Source organism: Primulina tabacum, chromosome 15 (genome assembly GCF_025594145.1).
Source record: "Primulina tabacum isolate GXHZ01 chromosome 15, ASM2559414v2, whole genome shotgun sequence".
In the NCBI taxonomy this organism is placed as follows: domain Eukaryota; kingdom Viridiplantae; phylum Streptophyta; class Magnoliopsida; order Lamiales; family Gesneriaceae; genus Primulina; species Primulina tabacum.
Genome location: NC_134564.1, coordinates 34106239 through 34130462, shown reverse-complemented (window position 1 = coordinate 34130462; position 24224 = coordinate 34106239). Strand labels below are relative to the sequence as shown.

At 34.5% G+C, this 24224-nt stretch overlaps 3 protein-coding genes, 1 long non-coding RNA gene and 1 pseudogene across 4 annotated transcripts; 2 read left to right on the top strand and 3 right to left on the bottom strand.

Annotated features, from left to right (window-relative positions):
- Window positions 1-1871: 1871 nt before the first annotated feature.
- Window positions 1872-12779, bottom strand: LOC142526304 (uncharacterized). Its single transcript, XR_012815219.1, has 3 exons — window positions 12639-12779; window positions 1933-2164; window positions 1872-1886 (listed from the first exon to the last, which is right to left on the bottom strand). It is a non-coding gene; the product is annotated as an uncharacterized LOC142526304 (long non-coding RNA).
- Window positions 2015-4883, top strand: LOC142526303 (phospholipase A1-IIdelta-like). The gene is made up of 3 exons (XM_075630600.1): window positions 2015-2259; window positions 2450-2725; window positions 3888-4883. The coding sequence occupies exons 1-3, from the start codon at window positions 2087-2089 to the stop codon at window positions 4630-4632; spliced, it is 1194 nt and encodes a 397-aa protein (XP_075486715.1). The 5' UTR covers window positions 2015-2086; the 3' UTR covers window positions 4633-4883.
- Window positions 12495-14366, top strand: LOC142526302 (phospholipase A1-IIdelta-like; annotated as a pseudogene).
- A 1133-nt stretch (window positions 14367-15499) lies between these two features.
- LOC142526971 (uncharacterized) lies at window positions 15500-18899 on the bottom strand. Its single transcript, XM_075631670.1, has 4 exons — window positions 18777-18899; window positions 18572-18677; window positions 15873-16699; window positions 15500-15741 (listed from the first exon to the last, which is right to left on the bottom strand). Exons 3-4 carry the CDS (start codon window positions 16251-16253, stop codon window positions 15709-15711), a joined length of 414 nt encoding a protein of 137 aa, XP_075487785.1. The 5' UTR covers window positions 16254-16699; window positions 18572-18677; window positions 18777-18899; the 3' UTR covers window positions 15500-15708.
- Window positions 18900-19853: 954 nt separating this feature from the next.
- LOC142526408 (F-box protein MAX2 homolog A) lies at window positions 19854-22256 on the bottom strand. Its single transcript, XM_075630775.1, has one exon. The coding sequence runs from the start codon at window positions 22170-22172 to the stop codon at window positions 19983-19985; it is 2190 nt and encodes a 729-aa protein (XP_075486890.1). The 5' UTR covers window positions 22173-22256; the 3' UTR covers window positions 19854-19982.
- Between the last annotated feature and the right edge of the window lie 1968 nt (window positions 22257-24224).

Here is a 24224-nt window from a genome sequence, read left to right as displayed (position 1 = left end):
AGAGTAGTAATCCAAGAATGCAACGAAGATAGAAAAACCTGCATTCATGGACTATATATATATTCAACATAAATTGCTGATGAAAATGGATATTTTGGTGTAAGTTTTTAAATTTGAATATTAGATAGGGTGTCTACAAATCGGGGTCCAAGTTTTTAAATTTAAGACTAGATAGGATTCTGAAGAATTGTGATAAATCGTTTAGAATTTTATCTCTAACTGCCGGGATTAGTGAAAATGGTTGGAGGATTTAAACTACATAATATGCTCTTTAATTGAATTTTTGGGTAAAAAAAAATAAAAAATTGGGGTGACCTTGACATACCAAAAACAGTTAATATAGGGTACTCACCCTTTATGACTAAATAAATGCTCAGCAAACACATCACAATCTTATATAGTTTTAATTTTAAAATTTTGTGAGACGTAGATTTTATTTGGGAAACTCGTGATAAAATATTAATTTTTATGTCAAAAATATTATTTTTTATTATAAATATTGTCAAAATTAACTCATCTTACGTATAAAAATCCGTCAGACTGTCGCAAAATTTACAGACTATAGATAATACTACTAAAATATTCTTTCATAATTTTTTTAGTTGATTGGAGTGTTAGGACCTACCTAGCTCCAATGCTACCAAAAACTTTAGGCGAGTCGCATTTAAATTTCCATTCTCACTACATTTCAAGTCCTGCAGATGTTTGAGGAGCCAAAAGCTGGCCTACCTTGATCCACACAGAAATATATTGAATCATGTCCCATGTTTTCTCAACGAATCTATTCCCATATGTGAAGCCATTATCGTTAAGATCGAAGCCAACATAACCAGAGTCGAGATTGTTTGGGTATATTTGCATTTCTTGGGGGTCATATTTAGATTTTCATTCTCACTTACGTTGGAACATACGGTATTCTTTTTAAAAACAACCAAAATAATAACATAATTGATTAACCTATACAGTGTTCTAAAAATCTTCGCCTAAGCGCTGGGCGGTCCAAAACCGCACTGATTTTAGGCTAGTCGAAACTTCTAGGCTCCACCATATTAATCGGCCGCCTAGGCGGCGCCCGGACCGCGACGCCGGGCGCGAAAGGCATTCTACAGTAACCTGATTATCCATGAAATGCGTGGAGATAATTGACTGAATAAATATAACTTAGGACGGCTATAAAAAAATCATATTTATCTATATTATACATTTAAAAGAGATGGGGTTGGCGACATTTTAGTGAAACATATTTTATTTTCAAATTTTTAAAAATGAGATATAAAAATACTACCAAAATATTTCTTTCATAATTTTTTAGTTGAGTGAAGTTGAAACTACCCAACTGCTACCAATTAAATTATAAAACCAAACACACAATAATTTACTCAAAAATCAATGAAGCACATTTTAGATTATATTAAATGTCATTTCTATTATGTGGTATGTGTAAGTGTTTATCGAATATATATAAGTCATAATAGAGATAAAATAGAGTTCTGATGTAAGTTTTTGAATTTTAAAAATACTATTTCTTTGTTTTTTTAGTCCCCCTATTTCTTTTTTTCCCACGAAAAATTAAATTTATGCAAAGAAAATCTAAACAACTTATTACAAATCAGAAAATTTACATTTTTTTTATAAAATTTTAATTTTTCAATTTTTTTAATAAGAGTGCATAAATAAAATAAAAAAGAAATTGGCTGTATGTGCACGCAATCATGATATTATGAATCAATCATCGATAATATTTTATACCTCAATTATTTGAAATGTTGATTTTAATCATCTACCGCGTGCTAAAATTTGTGTTAAATAAATAGTTTGCTAAAAAAGGCCCCCTAAGAGAGAGAAATATCAATCATTTTCAAAGGTGTTAAACCAAGTGGCCAATCCTTTCAAAAAAAAAAAAAAAAAAAAACCCAAGTGGCCGATTGAAACTTAAAAATTCGGATTTATAATTTGGTTTGATACCTGCTACATTAAATTATATTCATAATTTAAGAATGGCTGAAGAGCCGATTGAAACTTAAAAGGTTAGATATATAAATTTGGTGTGGTATCTGCTACATTAGATTATATTCATAATTTAAGGATGGCTACAGAACCTACATGGGAAGAGCTATTGGGGAGCAAGAACTGGGATGGGCTTATCGACCCATTGAACCTCAGCCTCCGGGACTTTGTCCTCCACTGTGGCGACCTTAGCCAAGCACCCATGGACGCCTTCAACGATGACAAAGGTTCCAAGTACGCTGGCAGCAGCAGGTATTGTTGAAATCATTTATGTGCTACAACTTTAGCTAGGAAGTTCGAATAAATCTTGTGAATTCAAAGATTAGAGTTAATGTATATGCATTGAAAATGTTATTTTCCTTGTATACTTGATCTGAAAATAAAATATCATGTACGAGTGTACTGCATCACTTGAAATCTCATCTTCCATGTGCCCATGCAGGTATGGCAAGAAAAGTTTTTTCGAGAAAGTGATGCTTGAATCGGCTTCTGATTATGAAGTCAGAGCTTTTCTTTACGCCCCCACGAAGTTAGTCTCCCCTTCGACCACGTTTAATAATTCCAAGTCGGACGATTCTTGGGACCGGGAGTCCAACATGATTGGCTATATAGCTGTCACAACAGATGAAGTTAGCCAGGCCTCGGGCCGCCGAGAAATCTACATCGTGTGGCGTGGCTCAGTCACATTCGCCGAAGGGATGAATGACTTAGATCAAGGGTAAAATTTCCTGTGTTGCGAATGAAAAATTTATATATACGAATGAGAGAATAATTTAACGATCTGTTTTAAAGTAAATTGTCGCATACGTACATGCTTAGCATGTGTATACTAAAATCGTTATGGATTCCACGAATTATACCCTTTCAATAGATAACCGAGAAGAAGAAATCCTATAGCCAAAGGCAAGAATGGACTATAAGCTGGGACGGAGGGCAGTACCCGCCCCATTCAATTTTTTTTCCATATGTTATTTTGAGGGTGGGTGGTTAGGTTGAAGCACTTGCCCCCCTCATTTTTTTAATAAATTATGTTTATAAAATATTATATAAAAATAATTATCTATTTAAAAGAAATATCATATAATTTTTAATTCTCAAAGATACCGGATTGCAATTATTATTTTATGTATTTTTATTGTAACCTTTTTTTTTCATTTTATTATTTATAAGAATTTTAATGGTACTTCAACCTTCAATCTTGTTTTACTGTATAAATTAATAAAAAATTAGATATATATTGTGATAAAGTTATGGTTTAACCATTTTTTTTATTTGTTTTCATCGTGATTTAAGCTTTTAGGCTGCATTTTCTTTAGTGGTATCTTCATTTTTGTCTTGAAAAGTCATATCATGTGGTTCTGTTTCATAGGTCTTGCAAATAAAATTATGTCGATATGTTATATACTTGTATTGTCTTACTTAAATTTAATATTGTTAGGAATTATTGAGGGTTCTTGGTGCGATTATTTTTGTTATTTATTAGTTTACTTCATTAATTAATTCAAAAAAAAATCTAACTTAATTGTTATAATATTTTTAAAGTTTTTATTATTTCTGTTTTCAACTTTTTTTAAATCAATGAATTGTAAAAAAAAAAAAAATTGCATACTTTTGTTGTATTATTTCACCACAGTTTTAGTTTTAGTAATATACGTCAAACATACTAAATATTTATAATACCTGTATATCAATGTTTTATTATTATTATTTTATTTTTCAAAAAAAAAATAAATTCGAGGATGGCACACACGAGGTTTTTGTTTTTTTGATGAATAACAAACGAGCTTGCAAGGATATTTGGAATGTCATGATATTGCTGTTTTATGCAATAACTGTTTACTATATGGATTGACATTTTATTTTGTTTGTCGTTACACAAGTCTTGTTTCTGCCCAAGAGTTGGTACCTAGTGAAAAGGACCCTAAAAAAGTGCCCAGAGTTATGACTGGTTGGCTGAAAATGTACGTTTCGAGCAATCCGGATTCGACTTTCACTAACTTAAGTGCAAGAACGCAGCTGCAGAAAAAGATTGAAGAACTGAGAAACCAGTATAAAGACGAAAAACTGAGCATTATTGCAACAGGGCATAGTCTTGGTGCTAGTTTAGCAACATTATCTGCTTTCGATCTCGTTGAAAATCGGATCAGAGATATCCGTGTAGCGGCTGTCGTTAGTGCTAGTCCTCATGTCGGGGATCAGGTTTTCGTGGACAGAGTGAAAATGTATCCAAATCTGAAAGTTTTCCGCACCTTGAACACACATGATATCGTTCCTTTGTATCCCCAAACACTATCGTGGGAATATAGAGCCGTTGGAGTCGAGCTGAAAGTTGATAAACACAAATCTCCATACCTGAAGACCTACGCGGACGAGCATAATTTGCAGGGGTTGTTGCACGTTGTGTCGGGTTGGAATGGGGATAACAAGCCGTTTGAATGGAGTGGGAAAAGGAGCTTGGCATTGGCGAATAGGGATACTGACCTTCTCAAGGATGACTATTTGATCCCGGTTCACTGGTGGGTGGAGCACAACAGAGGGATGATTCGCGATAAGAATGGAGAATGGGTTTTGGTGCAAGACGAGCCGGAACACGAATTCCAGAACGTGGACGGAAATCAGGGCTGACTGTCTTGAATTTTCTTGCCCACAAGTTGTAATGTTACAAGTATGTTTTATGTGGAATAAGGTGTTTCAAGGCACTAATAAGTTGGGTGTTGTAAAAAATGTGGTACTGCAAAGTATCTTGTCGGAGTGTGCGTGTATTATTTGGTTTGGTTGTCTGGTCTGGTCTGGTTTGGTTTAGTTGGTTTGGTTTGAATAACATGTATCATATGTCATTCACCTAATAATATACATGCGAAAAAATTATAATTTTAGCCTTATAATTTGTTTTTATTTTTCGTTTTAGTCTTATAACTTGTCAATATTTGATTTTTATCCACTGACTTCGCTTTTTTTTTTTGGTTTTGATCTTTACTAAATCTATCACACTTTGCTTATTAATTTGAACTGATAATCTCAAGCATGGCTCACATAACAAGAATATAATTTATATTATACAAAGTAAAATCTATCTAAGCAAAAGGAAAGGGAAACCACAAACTTTTTTTTTTCATTTTGAAATATTGGGTGTCATTTTGTTTTATTTTCACGTACATTTGTTTTTGTTTAGATTTATTTTGGTGTGTGTAATATAAGTTTATTCTCTCTATACGAGCTAAGTAGAAGGGCATCGACGTCATACAAATAATATTCAAAAGAATTAGCCGCTTTTTAAAAAAGAATAAATCCGAAAAACATCAAAGTTAGTGCATGAAAACCAAACATTGACAAGTTACATGACTAAATATCAAAACATCTCAAGTTAGATGATAAAATAGCAATTTGAATTCCTTTTTGTTATCAAACAAAATTCATGAAATTCCATTCTTATTGCTTTTGCTAAATTTGAATTCAAGAATCCCATTATGGATCAAGATTTTAAAAAGGTTTGCCTAAAATCATTTTTTTATTGAAGCATATGAATGACTCCTTATTTAGATAGAAAAGACTAGTACTGTTTGTTTTAACAAATTAAATGTATCTCAAAATAAGTATTTTTTTTTTTGTGAAAACTTGCATTCTTTATTTAATAATCAAAAGTCAACGGTTACAAGTTTGTCAAACCAAGACGGAAAATCACCCGACATCCAAAATAGAGGTGCAGAAGATGAAATAAAAAATTTTACCAGAGCATATGACATCGCGTTAATCGATAGTTTGATATGGTATAAATGCGATACCATAAGGCCCTTCATCAACTCTCCAATCTCGGCCGTAATGGTTCCCATGTATCCAAAATCTTCGTGTGGTTTGATGATTGTTTGCACCGCTAATAAATAGTCTGACGTAACGTGAAATCCTTGGTAAGTACTATTCAATAATGCAGTTCAGCAATATTACAATTATAACGTCGACTCATCTTGTTATACTTAAATTGTCCTATTTTGGATTTATATTAATTAAATATCTAGTGATACTAATACCATAAAGTACATTAAAAGTCTATGGCCTTTTTCCACATAAATTGTCGTCGGAGCTGTATCTATTCTGTTGACGCCATTCATTAAGCAAGATGATAATAAAACGATTGTCATTTATCTTTTTACGAGGTTTGTGTTAACTTGTTCAGTTCGTAAAACTTATACGTTGTGATGTATGTGTTTTTTTAAGATATAAAAATATATAAATTTTGCATGGGTAACGCTTGAAAACAACAACGATATGCTTTCAATATTTTAAAATCATAATGAGTGTTTTAATTAAAAACACGATTAAAATTTAATTTTAATACGCTAACTTTTAATTTCGGTTATTTTTTTCTAATTACTGACGTGACAACGAACAAGTTAAAAAATTTCGATGTCACGTCAGTATTTTCTAGTGCAAGGTCTTTATTTTCCAATATATAATGTCACAACTCAAGCAAAATAGGACTAAAAACCACAAAAATTCACAAGTTGTGCACTGAAAAAATCTAGAAACTTGGTGGAACAAAACCCAAGATAAATAAATTTTCAATGGACCAAAGATTATTTTCCCGAAAAATAAAAAATCCAATAATGGAACGAAAAATGGGGAAATGAGTTTTTAATGTTATTTCGTTCAACTTAGGGTTTTGGGTCCACTCTATTTGCATTATAGCTTTGAAAAGTCTTTTTTTACCAGTGTGTTCCACTTGTACTCCATCAATCTTACAGTGACAAATTATTTCGGTTTATTTCATCCTAATCATGTGGGCATTGCTCCATGATATGATGGATGACCAAGATTTGTCCATGCATATGTAGGACACAATTTTATTTTTTTGAACTTGTATGTGTGACAAGATCTTACCCGTTGAAATGAAGTGAGTGTAATGCCCATATAGGTAGGATCTCATTAACCAATTATTTCGTCCCGATCAAAACAGGTAGAGTGGAAACGACATTTATTGTCTTAATAAGATCATATATATGTTGTATTAATTGTAGGATAGAAATTGATTCATTCAATTTGGGAATAATTTGAAAAACATATAATTTGAACTGCACTAAATTAAATTTAAATACATATCAAATCAATCAATTATAATTATTCTTATTTATTAGAAATCTGCTTAATTTATTTTATCCAAACAAAGCTAAGACACCATTTTTCACACGTGTTTGCATAACTGGAACATAAATATGGCCTCGAAATACATAGTAAATGTGAAGGGAAAAAAAACCCCACCCTCGTGTAGTAAAAAAATGCATCGTAAATTAATTGATACTCAGTTGTTTTGCTGCTGTTTAATTCCAAGTAATTAACATATGCTTGGTTCTTTTAGCCAAAGAATGCAACTTATTGATTTTTTTTTTCAGGTAAATTTGATGTAGCTAGGATCCTGGCATGATATTGTTAAATTAACCCTATTTTATGATTAACTATTATTAAATAATGCTTCGGTTATGTACCTACGAAATAGTTTGTCCAACACAAAACTTCTGCGTGATCATATATCTCACAAATCAATTTTATAAGATGGATTTGCGATCCGACCTAACTCATGAAAAATTATTACTTTTCATGCCGAAATAATAACTTTTCATTATATGTATGGATCAGATTGATCCGTCTCACGGATATAAACCCGTAAAACCGTTGTACAATAGACCAACTTTTTGTACAGTATACTATCATATATATATGAAGAAACGAAAACCTCAAATTATAATAATAATTCAATCTGGTAGTTTTCACAAAAAAATAAGCCATAACAAATAATTGGACCCCCGTCGGTTTCCCCCCATGCTAATCACATGTCTATCCGTTTCACAATTTGTACAATATACTATCATATATGAAGAAACCAAAACCTCAAATTATAATAATAATTCAATCTCGTAGTTGCCACAAAAAAATAAGCCATAACAAAAATTGGACCGGGTCGGTTTCCCTCCATGCTAATCACGTGTCTATTAATCAATGTACCCAAAATTTCCACGTAGAGTGCTCAATTATCATATATAGTCTCTTTCACCATTTAAACACCTCCAGTCATTTATTGCCTTAGGGCTTAGATTCCACACACACATGTAGAAAATTGCGTAATGTGAGTAAATTCATTATGTAAATGTATATGTTCATTTTGCTGTCAAAACCAAATTCATTGCAGTTCCATGCCCGACAGTCACATAAAAATGATAAAATAAGTTACTTGGGTTAATTAGTAATATCTTTACCCGCTAAATGTGGGCAGGCTTGCCTTGTCCCAACACAAAATTGGCTAGGTCCTCGAGGTTTTACCACTCCGCCTACCCCCCATCACATAAAATAGATGTGTTGAGTTAATAATTTTGCGACCCATCAAAATGCGTCCCACCTTGCTTGATGAGTTGTGGCAGGTTACTGATTTAGATATATAGAAAAGATCACTGTATATATTACAAAATATATAAGTCTTCGATAAGGTAACTACTAGGAATTAATTTTGTGGCAACTTGTAAATTTCCCAACCGCCCTTTCAGTTTCTGATATACTTAATTGAATTAAATTGTATGGGCCTGTAGCATTTCCAACAACCATATTTAATTTAAGATGTTGAATTAGTCAAATATTAATAAAGTCAAACAAGTTTTTTTTTTTCCGCGTTACCAATATTCAATGATTTATTAGCTTATGAAAAAAATATCAAAGCTATTGGATGAAAACAAATATTGACTAGGATATATAATTAAAACCTAAGACATCTCGACTTACATGACTAAAATTATAATTTTCTCGGTAAATTACATTAAAAAATTAATGCCCCTTTCCACATAATTGTCGTTGGAGCTATATCTATGTTATTTATGCTACTAGGCAAGATGATAATAAAACGATTATCATTTCATCTTTTTACGTGGTTTTTCTATATTTTCTAATTTTTTCAATTCTTGATCGAACATTAAATGGTATGTTTTAAAATCACTAATTTATTTCTCAGGTAATAAATTTTTTCTTATAAAAAGTATAAATAAAATACATTGAATTTTAATTTTTAAAAATATAATAATAAGTTTATTATGCACTTACTATTTTATTACATCGTACACAACATTTTGATCATCGGTATGGTAAAGAGAAAAGCAAAAATTTGTGTGCGACGTTCTCACGGGTCGTATTTTGTGAGATAAATCTCTTTTTTGGGTTATCAATGAAAAAGTATTATTTTTTATGCTAAGAGTGTTACTTTTTGTTTTGAATATCGGTAGGATTGACCCGTTTCACAGATAAATATTCGTGAGACCGTGTTACTTTTTGTTTTGAATATCGGTAGGATTGACCCGTTTCACAGATAAATATTCGTGAGACCGTCTCACAAAGAGACATATTCAAAGAGAAAAAGGAAAAAGATAACTGAAACGAAAACTAGGAATTATGTCCCAAACGCTGACCCAATCTTATCCAATATACAAACAAACAAACAAAAATTTAAAACTGCATACCTTTTCATTTTCTGAAATAAAAAAGTAAAAATTTGATGAATATGTAGGAATTTAACATTTAGTTAAACAAATTAAAAATAAATATGAGAAAATAGAGGAAAATGTTGGGGAGAAATATTTCTCCTGCATGAGATGATTGACGCGCGTGATATTTGAGTTATTATACTATATAAAAAATTGAAGTTTCACCAATATCACGAGTTATAATTATTGATAAAGCAATCAATGTTCGATCCTATGATCACTATCATCATAGTCAATGTCATTTATTCGATTCTGATCGATTGCAAAGATAATGCAATTAATGGGAATTGGGTGAAAGGATTGTTGGAGATCAATAATTCTCCTACTATGTTAGAAGAGCGATTTACGCACTATTGATTTTGGTAAAGTCGAAAACACTTGATTTGACAACAAATTTAATGTTAAATACACAGTAACAATTATAATAATAAAAGAAATTTTTTTTACAACTTAAATGGTTCATAATTCCTCCACAACTATACGTTACACGTTCAATGCGTATGCATTGGGCGTTAGTGTGGGTATATATATTGGAACCTGGGAGATTTTCACCCTTTTAATGATATTCCGAATTCTTTATTAATTTATAAATTAAATCCACTTATATATTGAAATATTTATATTTAAACATACTATAACGACCTATTAACTAAATAATTTCATTTTTATTTATAATCTAATCATTTCATGTTGACATTTCCAAAAAGAATGTTTTCTACGAGGAAACGTTTTCATTACAGTTAATCTTAGAGAGTGGGCAGCTTAATTTGTCGTCCGAATGTACGTACATCGAGACACGTATATAGATAAGACAAAAGACAAAAGGCAGGTTTTAAATTTAATTACGGTATAGAACGTGTATTTCATGCTATCCATATGAGTATTGTCCCATGATAGGATGGATGATCAAGATTTGCCTATGCATATATAGGACCCACTTTTTTTTTTTTGAAATTGTATGTGTAACAAGATCTTACCCATTGAAATGAAGTGATCGTAGTGCCCATATAGACAGGATCTCATAAACAGTATACAACTTAATTGGTCCACATGAATCATGATTTCGGACAACGTCGTCATCGAACTTATTTTTATAGAGCTTTCAGAAAGCTGGATAAGCAGGAGTCGGGCAATGGATTGGTGTACATATGCAGTAGGCTAGCTAGGATTTTTTCTCATGTAATTGGGTGACCTTTGAGAGGAATATATTTTATTTTATTTTTCCTAAAATAATTTTCTTCCACTGAATTTAATATTGGTTAAGTCCTTCTAAAAATTAATTTATTGACGCTAAACTTATGAAATATTTTGCAGGTAATATTTTGAATTCTTCTTTTCGAAACTTAAGACTTGAAAACAACGTACGTACACCGACAGAACAAATAATTATATAATGGATATTAACACATGATCAAATTATAGTTTGTGGTTTGAGCCTCCAAAAGAAGTCACTTTACAGAGGTTTCCATCATTGGCGTTAGAAGTCGTGATTAAAATAAATGCAAAGGAATAACAATATAATCATCCAATAGAGTGTTTTTAACTAATTTCATCCAAACAGGATCTAGCTATTCCAAAAGTAAAAATTTGTGTGAGACAGTCTCACGAGTCGTATTCTGTGAGACAGATCTCTTATTTGGATCATGCATGAAATAGTATTACTTTTTTGCTCAGAATATTATTTTTTAATGTGAATATCCGTAAGCTTGGCTCGTCTCACAGATAAAGATTCGTGAGACCGTCTCACAAGAGACCTATTATTATCCAAATACATGCAGTCTAAACTGTTTTTGACTTAACGATTTCGGAAACAGAAACACCCTGCAGAAATATTTTATTGCATATTCATTGATTAAGGCAAGCAAAAACATTTATCCTAAATAAATTATTATATCGGGGCTTAGTAGAATTGATGTCAAAAACTTTATGTACATCGATGCATGTATTCATATTACATATACCACATACATAAAAAATGAGGTTTATTTGATTGAAAATTGCAATTTTAGTTCTGTAAATTGGTTTGTTTTAGATTTTAGTACTGCAACTTGTCAATATTTGTTTTTCATCTAGTAATTAGTTTGTATTTTTTGAGGCATTTTTCCTTTAGAACCTACTGAACTCATCGAATATTGTTTAAAATCACTGATGTTCTCGTGTATAACTCATATAATAAGAATAAATCTATATTACACATGTGCAAATAAATATAAACAAAATTGAAGATAAAAAAAAGTAAAATGACATCTAAATTTGTCATTTTCTTTTCTCTTTCATTATATAGATTAAAATTTGTATAATATAGACTTTAATCTCTTTTGTTTTTTTGTCTTTTATTATTAGTGGCCTTTTTAGAAACTTAGTAGGTTCATAAATTCACATGAATTGAAATTATTTAATTTTTTTTGCTAAGCTATATATAAATTAATCTATATATTAATTTTTAAAAAATATTTTATAATTAAATTTCAAGAATTCACCGATAAAATAAAAACAAACTATGAAAAAACAGTAATATAACACAATAATTTTGAGAATATTTTAAACAATTTATAAAATACTTTTATCATAAGAAAAGTTTAAATACTTAAAAGGATTATGGTTTATCATTAAATCAGATAATGATAAAAGCGGACTCGCAGCCAAATGCTGCAGCTCGATCACCTCCATATTAATCGGATTTGGATCTTCACTGTATGAAAACATATCATTTAGTGCTGTGTATTTTTTTACACGAGATGATCACATGATCATCTCGTGAACATCACACCATATGAGGTAAATTTAAAAAGTTATCAGATTAAACGAGATAATCATGTAAAAAATGCACAATAATTGGTGCTATATTTTCAACACAAGGATCCAAATCCATATTAATCACATGTCTAATGATCAGAGTACGTACTCTAAATTAATTTCACGCGGAGTCCTCAAGACCTCAACTATGCCATGCATCACCGTTATTTAAACCCCAGCATGGAATGTAATGCATGCCTACGACCTAAAATTAACACTATCTCTGCAAATCTTGTTTCCTGAAAATAATAGATATATAATTTAAGCATGGCTGTGGAACCTGCATGGGAAGAACTATTGGGGAGCAAGGACTGGGAAGGCCTCCGGAAATTGATTCTCCGATGCGGCAACTTCTGCCAAGGAACCTACGACGCCTTCAACAGTGACGAATTTTCCAAATACGCGGGCAGCAGCAGGTACGGAAAGAAATCATTTTTCCAGAAAGTTAAGCTCGAATCGGCTTCCGATTATCAGGTTCAATCTTTCCTTTATGCCACCTCGGAAGTCAGTTTCGCCCAGGCCATTTTTTTGCATTCCCTGTCTCACGATTCTTGGGACCGGGAATCCAACTGGATTGGTTATATTGCTGTCACCACGGATGAAGTTAGCCAGGCCTTAGGCCGCCGCGAAATCTATATCGCATGGCGTGGCACGATCAGAGGCTACGAGTGGGTGAATGACTTGGTCGATGGGTAAAGTTACCGTTTTAAGAATGAAAAGATTTCTTGCCTACATTTATGAAATTTTTGTAAATACGTTTGTGTTTGATAAACATCTTCACGAATATCAGAGATACATCTTAATAGATAAATTACAAGAAATATTACTCCCCGTAATTAAAGACACAAATTTATTCGAGGAGCTAACTTGTTGAATTAACTTTTCTGTGGTTTCAAGTTTTTAAGGAAAAAGTAGGGTTTTCTTTTACTTCTATCCTTTACTTACGGGGCATTTGTGATAGCTACTTTTAGTATAAAAAATTGAGATTTTTCAGCAATCGTAATGTATGCAAATTAGTCGTGTGACTTTTCTTGCTAGTTTAATTTTCTATTTTGTTTGTTGTAACACCAGGCTTGAGGTTATCGATGAATTGCTACACAAAGAGACTAGTGATGAAGCCGATGAAAAATTGCCTAAAGTTATGGGCGGTTGGTTGAAACTATACGTTTCGAGCAATCCTGATTCTTCTTTCACCAAATTCAGCGCAAGGACACAGCTTAGGTCAAAGATCCAAGAACTGAGAAACCAGTATAAAGACGAAAAAATGAGCATTTAGTGACAGGGCATAGTCTTGGTGGTAGTTTAGCCACATTATCTGCTTTCGATCTCGTGGAAAACGGGATCACCGATAGCCCGGTTACGGCTGTCGTGTTTTGTTGTCCTCGTGTGGGGGAGAAGAATTTCGTGGAAAGAGTGAAAAAGTATCCAAATCTGAAAGTTCTGCACATCAAGAACGAACAAGATTTGTTTCCTAAATATCCCCTTGAAATACTGGGATACAGAAGCCTCGGAACTAAGCTGGAACTTGATAACAACAAGTCTCCAAATTTGAAGGTCAGCACTAATCCTTTGGACTGGCATAATTTGGAAGCGCTTTTGCACACTGTGGCAGGTTGGAATGGAGCAAAACAGGCGTTTGAATTGAAGGTGCAGAGGAGCTTGGCGTTGGTGAATAAGTCGAGTGGAATCCTAAAGGAGGAGTATTTGATTCCGAGTAGTAGGTGGGTGGTGGAGAACAAAGGTATGATTCTTGATGACAAGGGAGAATGGATTTTGGCGCCGGCCGATGCCGAAGATGTGCCCAAACCCGAAGCGATTTCATCCGACAATTTGCCGTGATTAAACTCTGTCTTGCCTCAGCATGCAAGATTACTATTATATCTTCATGTACAATAAGTGGCAGTGAGCCAGCCTTCAGTACTGTGTGCGGTTTGAGCTTGTGTGGATTGAAAGATTTTCATTGTTCTGTTGTATCTTTGTTTGTGTTTTGGCTTGTAAGCAAGTAAAGTGCATTTGAGTGTTTCCATATGCAGATATCTGTTTCCCTTTCGCTATCGAAACCAAATTCATTGCAATTAGTGTTGATGTTTTTGCTGATTAATCCCTGAGTTCAAGAAACCCCACAAGCATTGAGGACTAAAAAAAATTAAAGCATATTGTAAATGATTCCTACTTTAGATAGAAAATATCACTGTATACTATAGCAAAATATATCTCGATATATAAGTATCCAATGTGGTAACTAATGCAGCTCAACGTAAGTAGGGATTTTATGGCTACTCCGATATTCCTAACCTAACCTAACCGCCCTTTGATCATTTTCTAATATAATTTTGGGAAAATCGTGATTTTGGTCTTGTACATGTATTTTTTTTATTATGGTCATCTATGGGTTATGTTATCGAAGTTCATTCTAGATCCTGTATCTTCCAATTTTTAGTCATTAGTGATACGTAACTACGTCGACGTCACATTAACGTCATTTTGAAAATAAACAAATAAATTGCCAAGAAAAAAAATGTCGAATTGAAGTTTGAAAACAAAATAGCAAAAAGACAAATATATAGAACTAAAAAAGTAATTTTCTCTATAATTATTTTTTTTAAAAATGGATGGGTCTGTAGCATTCTAACAACCACATTTAAGTGTAGTCAAATTTACTATTTTATAAATAAATTGAAAAAATATTCTCAGAAGCTGCTAATCACAAATTATATTTACAACTCATTAGCTCTCAAATGCATATTTAATTATTTGATTTAACTTACTCATTAAATAATTAAAAATCAAATGAATTATTTACATATAGTAAGATGTGAAATTGAACATGAAACTGTGAGAGATCCAACTAAGTCTACCAAATGATATGAAAGAAGAATTCATAATATTCCAGCAGCTATTGGGGAAGTTGGTGAAAAATCCCCGATCAAAACATTTCTTTGGGTTTACTCCCTACCCACAAAATTGTGGTACTATGTCATACAAAAAATGTGGTATACTTCATTTGGAAATGTGGTACTAAAAAAGTACTCAGGGACTGAACACAAAAAAAATCGACGGCTGGGGACTGAAGGCCAATTTCCCGGCAACTATTTGATCAACAAAGAGACCAGATTCCGCAAATGTCGGTTGCAGGTACCGCAGAGGTTTATTAAAGTATGAATGGACTAAAATAGCAACCATTGAACCGAACGATATTTAATTCTATACAGGATTATTATTACAAGCGTGACCAGAAGGGAGGCACTAGCCTCCTTGAAAGCCAAAGCCAGTACCTCTACAGTTGTGGAGAGAAGAACTATTCAATTTACATCGTATATGTATCGACATTGGATCGGCAAACTTGCTGGAAAAACGGCTGTACAAGAGCCGTAGCTTCAAGAACGGCTCATCATTTACCTTCTGGTATGGGGGTCAAGAGTTCCTGATAAAGCAAGCAATAATGTGAGCCAACTACTAGTTCCCTACACATGAAATCAACTACTAGAAACATTTGATAATTAAGTGAGCAACAAAACAGCTCGCTTTAGAAAGACATGAATGGTGTTGTAACACCTTTGTCGATTTAACACAAGTTTCCCAGGTGATAACACGATCACTTCTAGGTGCCTTAAGACAATGATTTTGCGGATTGGTTGCCACACCAACAGATGAACGAAGATATGACTTCTTCATGGAAATGGAAGGCAAAGTACGCCCAAGCCAAGAATCTGATGGACATTTTGGCAAAGATGGGGGAACCAGAAATTGAGAGTCATTTGGACGAGTTCCTTTTTCTAGAGCTACTGCTTTTGGTTGCCGATCATCTAAACTTTCAGAAGAATCTTTGTCCATAACTTTTACATTTTTTGTCATAGTTGAACTGATGTTAATGTCTTCATTTTCTCCGTATGCCTCTGGTACATCCATCACACCTTTGGGGTTCAATTTTCCCATTTCAGATACAATACTGACTCCATCAAATGTGTGACCATCCGGAGGTAACTCCCCTTTTTCATACCCAAAATCCAGTTTCTTGATTGCTTCAGGTAATATATATCTATTAACTCCATTTGATCTACTTTATTGGGACTTCTCCTGAAAAAGGAACTCCATTAGCATCTTCTTCAGTCAGTGGAGAACAGGAAGCCGTACTTTCAGTTTCCACTTTCTTCATGGTATCTACATAGAGAGTTTTTTCCAGAGCAGATACTCCCGCTGATTCCTCTGGACTGCCATGATCAGCCAATAGTTCCTAAAAGGTTTTGGCATTAATCCCTGTGTGCTTTGTTTCGTCAGGAACCCCAATAACTTCTTGTTCTTCAATAAACGGAAAAGGTGCACTACAACTTGATGATGCATCACGGTTCTCTAGTTGAACATGTTCATTACCTGAGTTAGTCCTATTCACCTCAAGTTCAGATGTTTGGATTTTGTCCATTGATTTAAGTTCAGAATTATCAGTGTGATACCTTTTGTTACACGTCTTAAAAATTAAATATTTAAAATGAGTTTATAATTGGTTACAATGGACTTCTATAACAACTTGAGTTAATCATTTTCGTAAAGCGATGACAAATACGAAGTAGTTGCTATAGAAGCACATTGTGCAGTCACACAGGCGAGAGCCTGGGCTCTGGGTGTGACAGAATGGTGTCAGAGCCGGTCACTGTGAGGCCCGAGACTCAAGAGGCTGGGGGTGATCGTCGGTTCCATGAGGTTGCACGGACAATGAGTGGCTCATGGCAGGCTTCTAGGCGGAGGGAACATGAATGAACCGATATTACACCGGAAGGAGAGGGATCCCGAAACTATTCATGTATGAGACTGTGCAGTTGAGGATGACTTAAAAGATTTAATGTGTACTACTCATATCAAGAAGGTGCATCTTCTTTTTGGTAGCTCATCACATAAAAACTCCAAAGTTAAGCGTGCTTGACTTGGGGCAATTTTGGGATGGATGGGCCCCCTGGTAAGTTTCTTAGGGTACGTGTGAATAAGGACATAAGCACGCTGGAAAGACTCGTCTTGATATAGTGAAGACAATTGTCGAATTTGGGGCGTTACAGTTGGTATTAGAGCCGACCTCTCCTAGTACGGTATGGTTCGGAGACGAACCAAGCTGAAGCTGGCGGGCATGTGAGGCCCGGGGATGAAGAGGGCGGGGGTGATCGTCGGTGCCATGAGGTTGCACGGATAATTAGCGGCTCCTGGCAAGCTTCTAGGCGGAGGGAACATGAATGAATCCATATCACACCGGAAGGAGAGGGATTTCAAAACTATTCAGGTATGAGAATGTTCAGTTGAGGAGGGCTTAAAAGATTTGATATGTACTACTCATATCAAGAAGGTGCATCTTTTTTCAGTAGCGTGCTTGACTTGGGACAATTTTGGGATTGGTGAACCCCAGGGAAGTTTTCTAGGGTGCGTGTGAATGAGTATATAAGCATGCTGGAAGACTCGTTTTGGTACGGTAGGAACAAATATCGAATATGGGACGTTACATTCACCGGCAAGGAACACCGAGAAATAAGTGCTATGCAAGCAAAGTGCTACGTGCATGAGAGCCGCCTATTGAACCTACGGAGAAAAGTGCTACATGACGGAGCCATCTCTTGAATCTGTAGGAGCCACCTCTAGATTCTCGGCACTGATGGATCGAAGGGTCAGGCTGCAACGAGGACGTCTATAGTGGTAATTATGATATCTCTTGCTTAGAGAAAAAAAAAACCCATTTCAACCTCAAGATGGTGACATAAATCTACAAACGAAGCATAGATATATTGAGTAATGACTCTTTTATTTGACTTAGGTTCTAATAGACAGATGAAAATGGACTTGATGTAACCGAAAGCAAGAAAAATTCGTATGCGATTATTTTTATACATATCTGATTAACGATACAAGAATTTGAAGCATACAAGCTAATAATAGCTGAAAGTTAAGCTCACTTGAAAACAGATATAAAAATTCACAATGAGCATCAGGGGCACTCCAAGAACACATTGTTCATAATTTAAAGAAAATCTTCATATAAAATAAAGTAGGCGAATATATTTTAGCACTTGCGACTCCTCCCAATTTTTCCAACTTCGAGGCTGATAAATAATATTTCTGGGTTCAGATTTCTTGCGGCAACAACAAACACCCAGAAAATCAATTCAATGGGGGAAAAACCAACAACCCGACATATATCAACAGCTAATCATCATAAATTAACAACAAAAGTAAACCCATTATTATTTCTCTAGAAAATCTTGGCAGAAAGATAATACCTTCGGAAAAGTGACAATCTTGAAATGCCTTACTCGATCGGTCCAAATTATTGAGCGAACATCATATAACAGATGCTGATGGGCTCTCATTTATTGCCGATGAAAGCTGTAAAACAGCAACAAAAGGAAAGATCAGATTAGCATCCTTATAATATGAATATGATTTGTAGTGGAATTGATTATTAAACTGGACAGAGATGCTCACCATGCGCAAAGCAAGAACATATAGCAGTGGGTTATACTGTACATATATATTAACGTACGAAATTTAAAGTCTTGCCATGGTTATGAAATTTATTACATTACTTAGTTTAGCACAAGTTTATTTGACTTTACTGGTCACCCATTTTTGGATCATGTGATCTAATTTTAATTAATCAATATATAATCTTATTGTTTTTTAAAAGTAATGGCTCCAAAAGTCAGCTTTACACGTGCATCATTGAACGTTCATGAAACTTTATGAATTCTTGGAAATTGAAAATTAATTTATCGGCCATGATATCTAACTCTGTGAATTCATCACTTGGAGATTTTGGGTTTTACTATTTTGGTAATTGTGCAATTGAGCACTCGGTAAGATCATTAGAGACACCAACTTATTAAATTTTTTAAAAATGATATTTTAGAAATATATTCATTTCTTCAAAACGAATGAAATCGCTCCTTTGTAACGATTTCCAATCATTTAGCCTACAAAACACACACTAGGTAAACTTGTAGAAGACTCTTAACAAACTTTTATAAGATTGGAATATGAGACTTTGGACTCAAACTTCACATCCTCGATCAACTCAATTAGGAGCAAATTATTACTCGTTCTATACAAGATTCTTATCTCAATCAGGGCTGGGGCAAAAAAGGGAAAAGAAAATTAAATCTCACGACTTTGGCTTAGAGGACCACTAACACACCAAACCTCAAACAACCCACTTAAATTTTCAACTTTATGCTCTGTATCTTAAAGGCTGTGTTGTATAAAAATTTGTGGGACAATCTTTAGTCTTTATGAACTATGATTGTGGGTTGATTTTAATTTCCGATTGAGTAATTGGACTCTGATGCCAATGCTAATGTATTTGCGTCTCAAAACGACAGCTCCTGTTCCCTTTAATTTATATTTTCAGACTGTTGTTATTTCCAACTAAAAACAGATAATATAAATAATTTTTTCAAGGATTTCGATTATATTTTATAATCCAAAGGTAAAACTGAAACACAATCGGAAAGTCGAGCTTATTCATGTCTAAATCTACGGCACTTATACGTGTCGCCCCCAAACTCAAACACAGAACGCTCGGAGACTTTATTGCCAAAACTGTAAACGGGTACAAAACAGACCACCAAAACATCAACAAACTATCCTGATTCAAGAAACTCCTTGATCCTCTGTAATCACAGTCAGTTTGCATCAATCAGAAATCCGGCGCCTATTAAGCGCAGCCTCGAAACGGCTGCACGAGTCTGGCCTCATCTCCGTGCTCATATCATTCTCTGGTGCAGGATAGTAGTCCTCTCTCAACTGCACGTCTCTTAGATCCGGTATCCGCAGCAAAAACATCATGAAATGCTCGTGAGCCGTCCCATGTATGAAAAGTTTCCTGAGCCCGACACATTCTTGCAGTAATCCGGCTGCCGGAAGAGATAAGCTCCTTTGGTTAACATCCCTGTCCTGTGGAGGCCAGTAGTCCAGCTCAGTTAGACCCAAATCGCCTATACAGTACAGATAAAACCGTTCCCAAAGGCTCAAATCCATCTGCCCGGAAGGTGCAGTGTGGGCATAACCAATGGTGTCGCTGCAGTCTAAATGCATCCTTTTTAGGCTAGGATAGTTCATTAGAATGCTCAACCCAAATTCACGTTCAGAGGGCCTTGATAACTCCCTACAATCTCCTTCAACCTTGATTCGAATCTCCTCCAGCTTTGGACAATTTTCAAGTCCTGCAGATGATAAAGGAGTCAAAAGCTGGCCAACTTTGATCCACAGAGAAAGATATTGAAGCATGTCCCATGTTTTCTCCACGAATCCATTCTCATATGTGAAGCCATTATCGTTAAGATCGAAGCCAACATAACGAGAGTCGAGATTGTTTGAGTATTTGCATTTCTTGGGGGCACTACCCATGCCCGAGTAGTCACAACTGGAACTCATAAAGTAACTGCTTGAATGTCCACCAGGGGGTTTTGATGCTTCCATTTGCTCCAAAACATTGAGATCAAAACCACCATTGATCCCATGAACATCCTCGAGCTCTTCAGCACAATCCCATATGCAGTCAATGTGAAGCTTCACGATTCGATCCTGAATTGGCTCCAATGCCTTCAAAGACGATGCGGCACCAAGATTCTTGCAACAGGAGATTCTGACATCGACTAACGTCTGACGAAGCAAAGAAACAAAAGTCCTCATCCCCCGCGTAGTTATTTTCTTGCAACCTTGAATCTCAAACTTTGCCAACCTACAACACCCTCTGGCAATTGCAATCAATCCCATGTCAGTCAAATCACCCGCATTTCTAATCGACAGTGACTCAAGCTTTTGGCAGAGAGCTACGCCATCGAGCTTGGACTCAATTGGCATCGAAATCCCATGAAATTGCCCCAATTTAAGGGACCTCAAGTTGGGGCATTTCGAGTCGAGAACCTCCATGGCTGGACCACTGTCTCGTACATTATTACAAACATCTAAAGCTAGTTCTACCAACAATGGAAGCCCTGAAAATACCTCGATCAAAGTGGCAGCATTAATCTTCGCGTCGTCTTGAGTGAATCCATCGTGCTCCGGATCACCTCTGGCAGTCGATAAAGCTGTAGTATCAGCCAAGTGAAGAAGTGACAACTTTGGGCAGTTCACTGACACAGAAACCAAACCCTCGTCGCCAACAAATCCGATATACCTTGGATCGAACGTACACGCAGCGCGAAATTCCCTTAAATTTGGACAAGATTTGGTGATAATCTTAATCTCATCGGTTTTGAAACCTTCAGAAAACGATGGGTTCAGAATATTGAGACATGTGAGATTCGAGGCAAGTAACGGATATGATTCAAGAGCTGGAGGCACATCATCCGTCCAGCAATAAAAGGCCGAAAGATCAAGAGACTTTAATTGTCCACATTCCTGAAACAAGATCTTGAGCTCATCACCGGCGGCTGATATTTGAGGTCTCTGGTGCCATCTGACCAGCTTCGCGTGTTTGAGATTGGGCCACTGATGAGCGATGAGCTGGATAGTTGAGGGGTTTCGAACGTAGAACTTGATGGAAGACAGAGAAGGAAATGCCCTGTGGAGAAGGCGGACGATGAGCTTAGGGTCCGAGGCGGCGGCGAGGGAGTGACCCCATGGGGAGAGAAGAGAGATGTCGAGGTGGGAGACGTATGTGAAGCAGTTGGGGACCATGAAGAGGTCGCGGAGGTTGCCGCGGAGGGTAAGGGAAGCACGTGTGGCGCGCTCCAAATTGTACCACTTGCGGCAGACGATTGAGGCCGAATTTCGGCAGCGAACATCAGACACGGCGGCGATTATATTAGACAGAATGACGTCAGGGAGGTCGTTAATTGTCGTAGTGAAAGCAGCCGCAGCCGCAGCCGCAGCCGCCATGCGGGCTGAGTTCAAATCTGCGTGTATGTTCTAGGTGGATGGAGGAGGATGATGGGTTCTTTGTACATAGTTGCTTTTGATATTTTTTTATTTTATTAATTAAATAATTTAGCCATGGTACTCTTTTATTTTATTTTATTTTATTTATCATCTCTCTTTTTTATTTATATAATATTAATAATAATATAGTATACAATAATATAAAACAATATATTTATATATTAATTACCGATTCAAAAGAAATATATTTGAAGTGGTTTTAATAGTAAAATTAAAGACAGATTAGAATTATTAAAATATTTTTTTTAATATTATGAATTTAATATGGATAGTTTACAACTTATTTAATAACAAGAGGCACAAAGATGCCAAATTTGAAGAAATTCAATTGTAATAAAATTCAAGGAAAACTGCACGAAACAATCCTCGGTAAAACTATATCGGGCTAAACAAAAATTTAGAAGAAAACCCCATTTTCTTTCTAAAATTTCAATATTGGTGTTGAGTTAAACATACGTGAGGTGAGAATAGTACTGAGATAAGTGACATATGGGGAAGTTTTTGGGTGTCAAGTTGTTGACATTACGACGCTTTATCTAGTTTTTTAGGTGAGTCGTAAAAGAACGATGTCAAATTTTAACGGATAATAATGTATCTACTGGGGACAGGTTTGAAGCTAGTAAAAAATTTCGACTGATCTTTATGATACAATGTTAGCAGATAAACATACACATCTTCGAACTCATGAGCCTAACAACACGATCTATTTGCACTCAAGTAGATGCATTTTGGGTTATCACGAGTATAAAAAATAAAGTTGCACATTGGCTAACTGATATAGTTTTTGACGTAGTGATAAACGATTCATCCTAACAATTAGATTCCAAGCCATAAATTTTGTAATTATTTTCAAATAAAATATATTGATTATTTATTATTTATTATTCATTCTAGTTATAAGAAAAATAATTTGTTTGTGTATTTACAACTCACACAGTCCAGCATAATATAAAACTAGTCACTCACACAGTCCAGCATAATATAAAACTAGTCACTATGCACCTGCGATGCGTGTGTGTATTGTTTTTTTATCATTGTCGATGGACTAAAGTAAAATTTGACAAATTATCGAGGGATTAAAGTGATATTTATCGAGGGATTGAAGTGATATTTGAATTATTGAAATTATAAAAAAACAAAAGTAAAAAAAAAATGTTTGTTAAATTTAAAAAACAAAAACAAAAATAAAAGTTTAATATCTGTACTATATAAAGGTAAAATTGGGAAAAAAAATTTGGTGTCCACTTTTGTCTTTATTAGCGACATCCTTAATATGCAGGTATAGATATATAGGTATAGATAAGAATGAAAAACATATTTACCTAAATCTTGTAATTTTAAAATATTTAATCAAGAAATAGAGAAAACATAATCATTAATTAGGAAAATAAATGAAATCAGACAGGAAGGAAACAGGACTCGTGGCTCGACAGAAAAGCAGTGTGATGCATCTTGTAAAAAAATTATATATAACGGGCAAATACCGAAAAAAATTTACGTGATTAGGCAATTTGCCTACGTACACAAGAAAGAGAGAAACAATATTTATATTATGGAGAAAATATTACAAAAAATTCTTCACTCATTCGACATTTTCCTAGCACAACTAAACAAATAAGCTCTTAATTTCTTTCAAGAAGCTCTTTCAATTGTTTCTTATGTTTCTCATTTTGGAATGTTCTTCATCGTTGAGAATGAAACCTATTTATAGCCAAATTTGATATGAAATTTATTATTCATAATCTTATATATCCTTACAACTATCAACAAATATATTTTGTAGTCAAGTTTCAATCATCATTATTATGTCAATTAACAACCATCATTACTAATTATGTCAATTAATCAACACTAAAAATATTTTAGCATAATAATATAATCGCAAAATTTTTTGTAAGATGGTATCAAAAGTCAATTTTGTGAGAAAAATTCACTATTAAGGGTAACGACAAAAACTTATGTGAGACGGTCTCATTGGTCGTATTTTGTGAG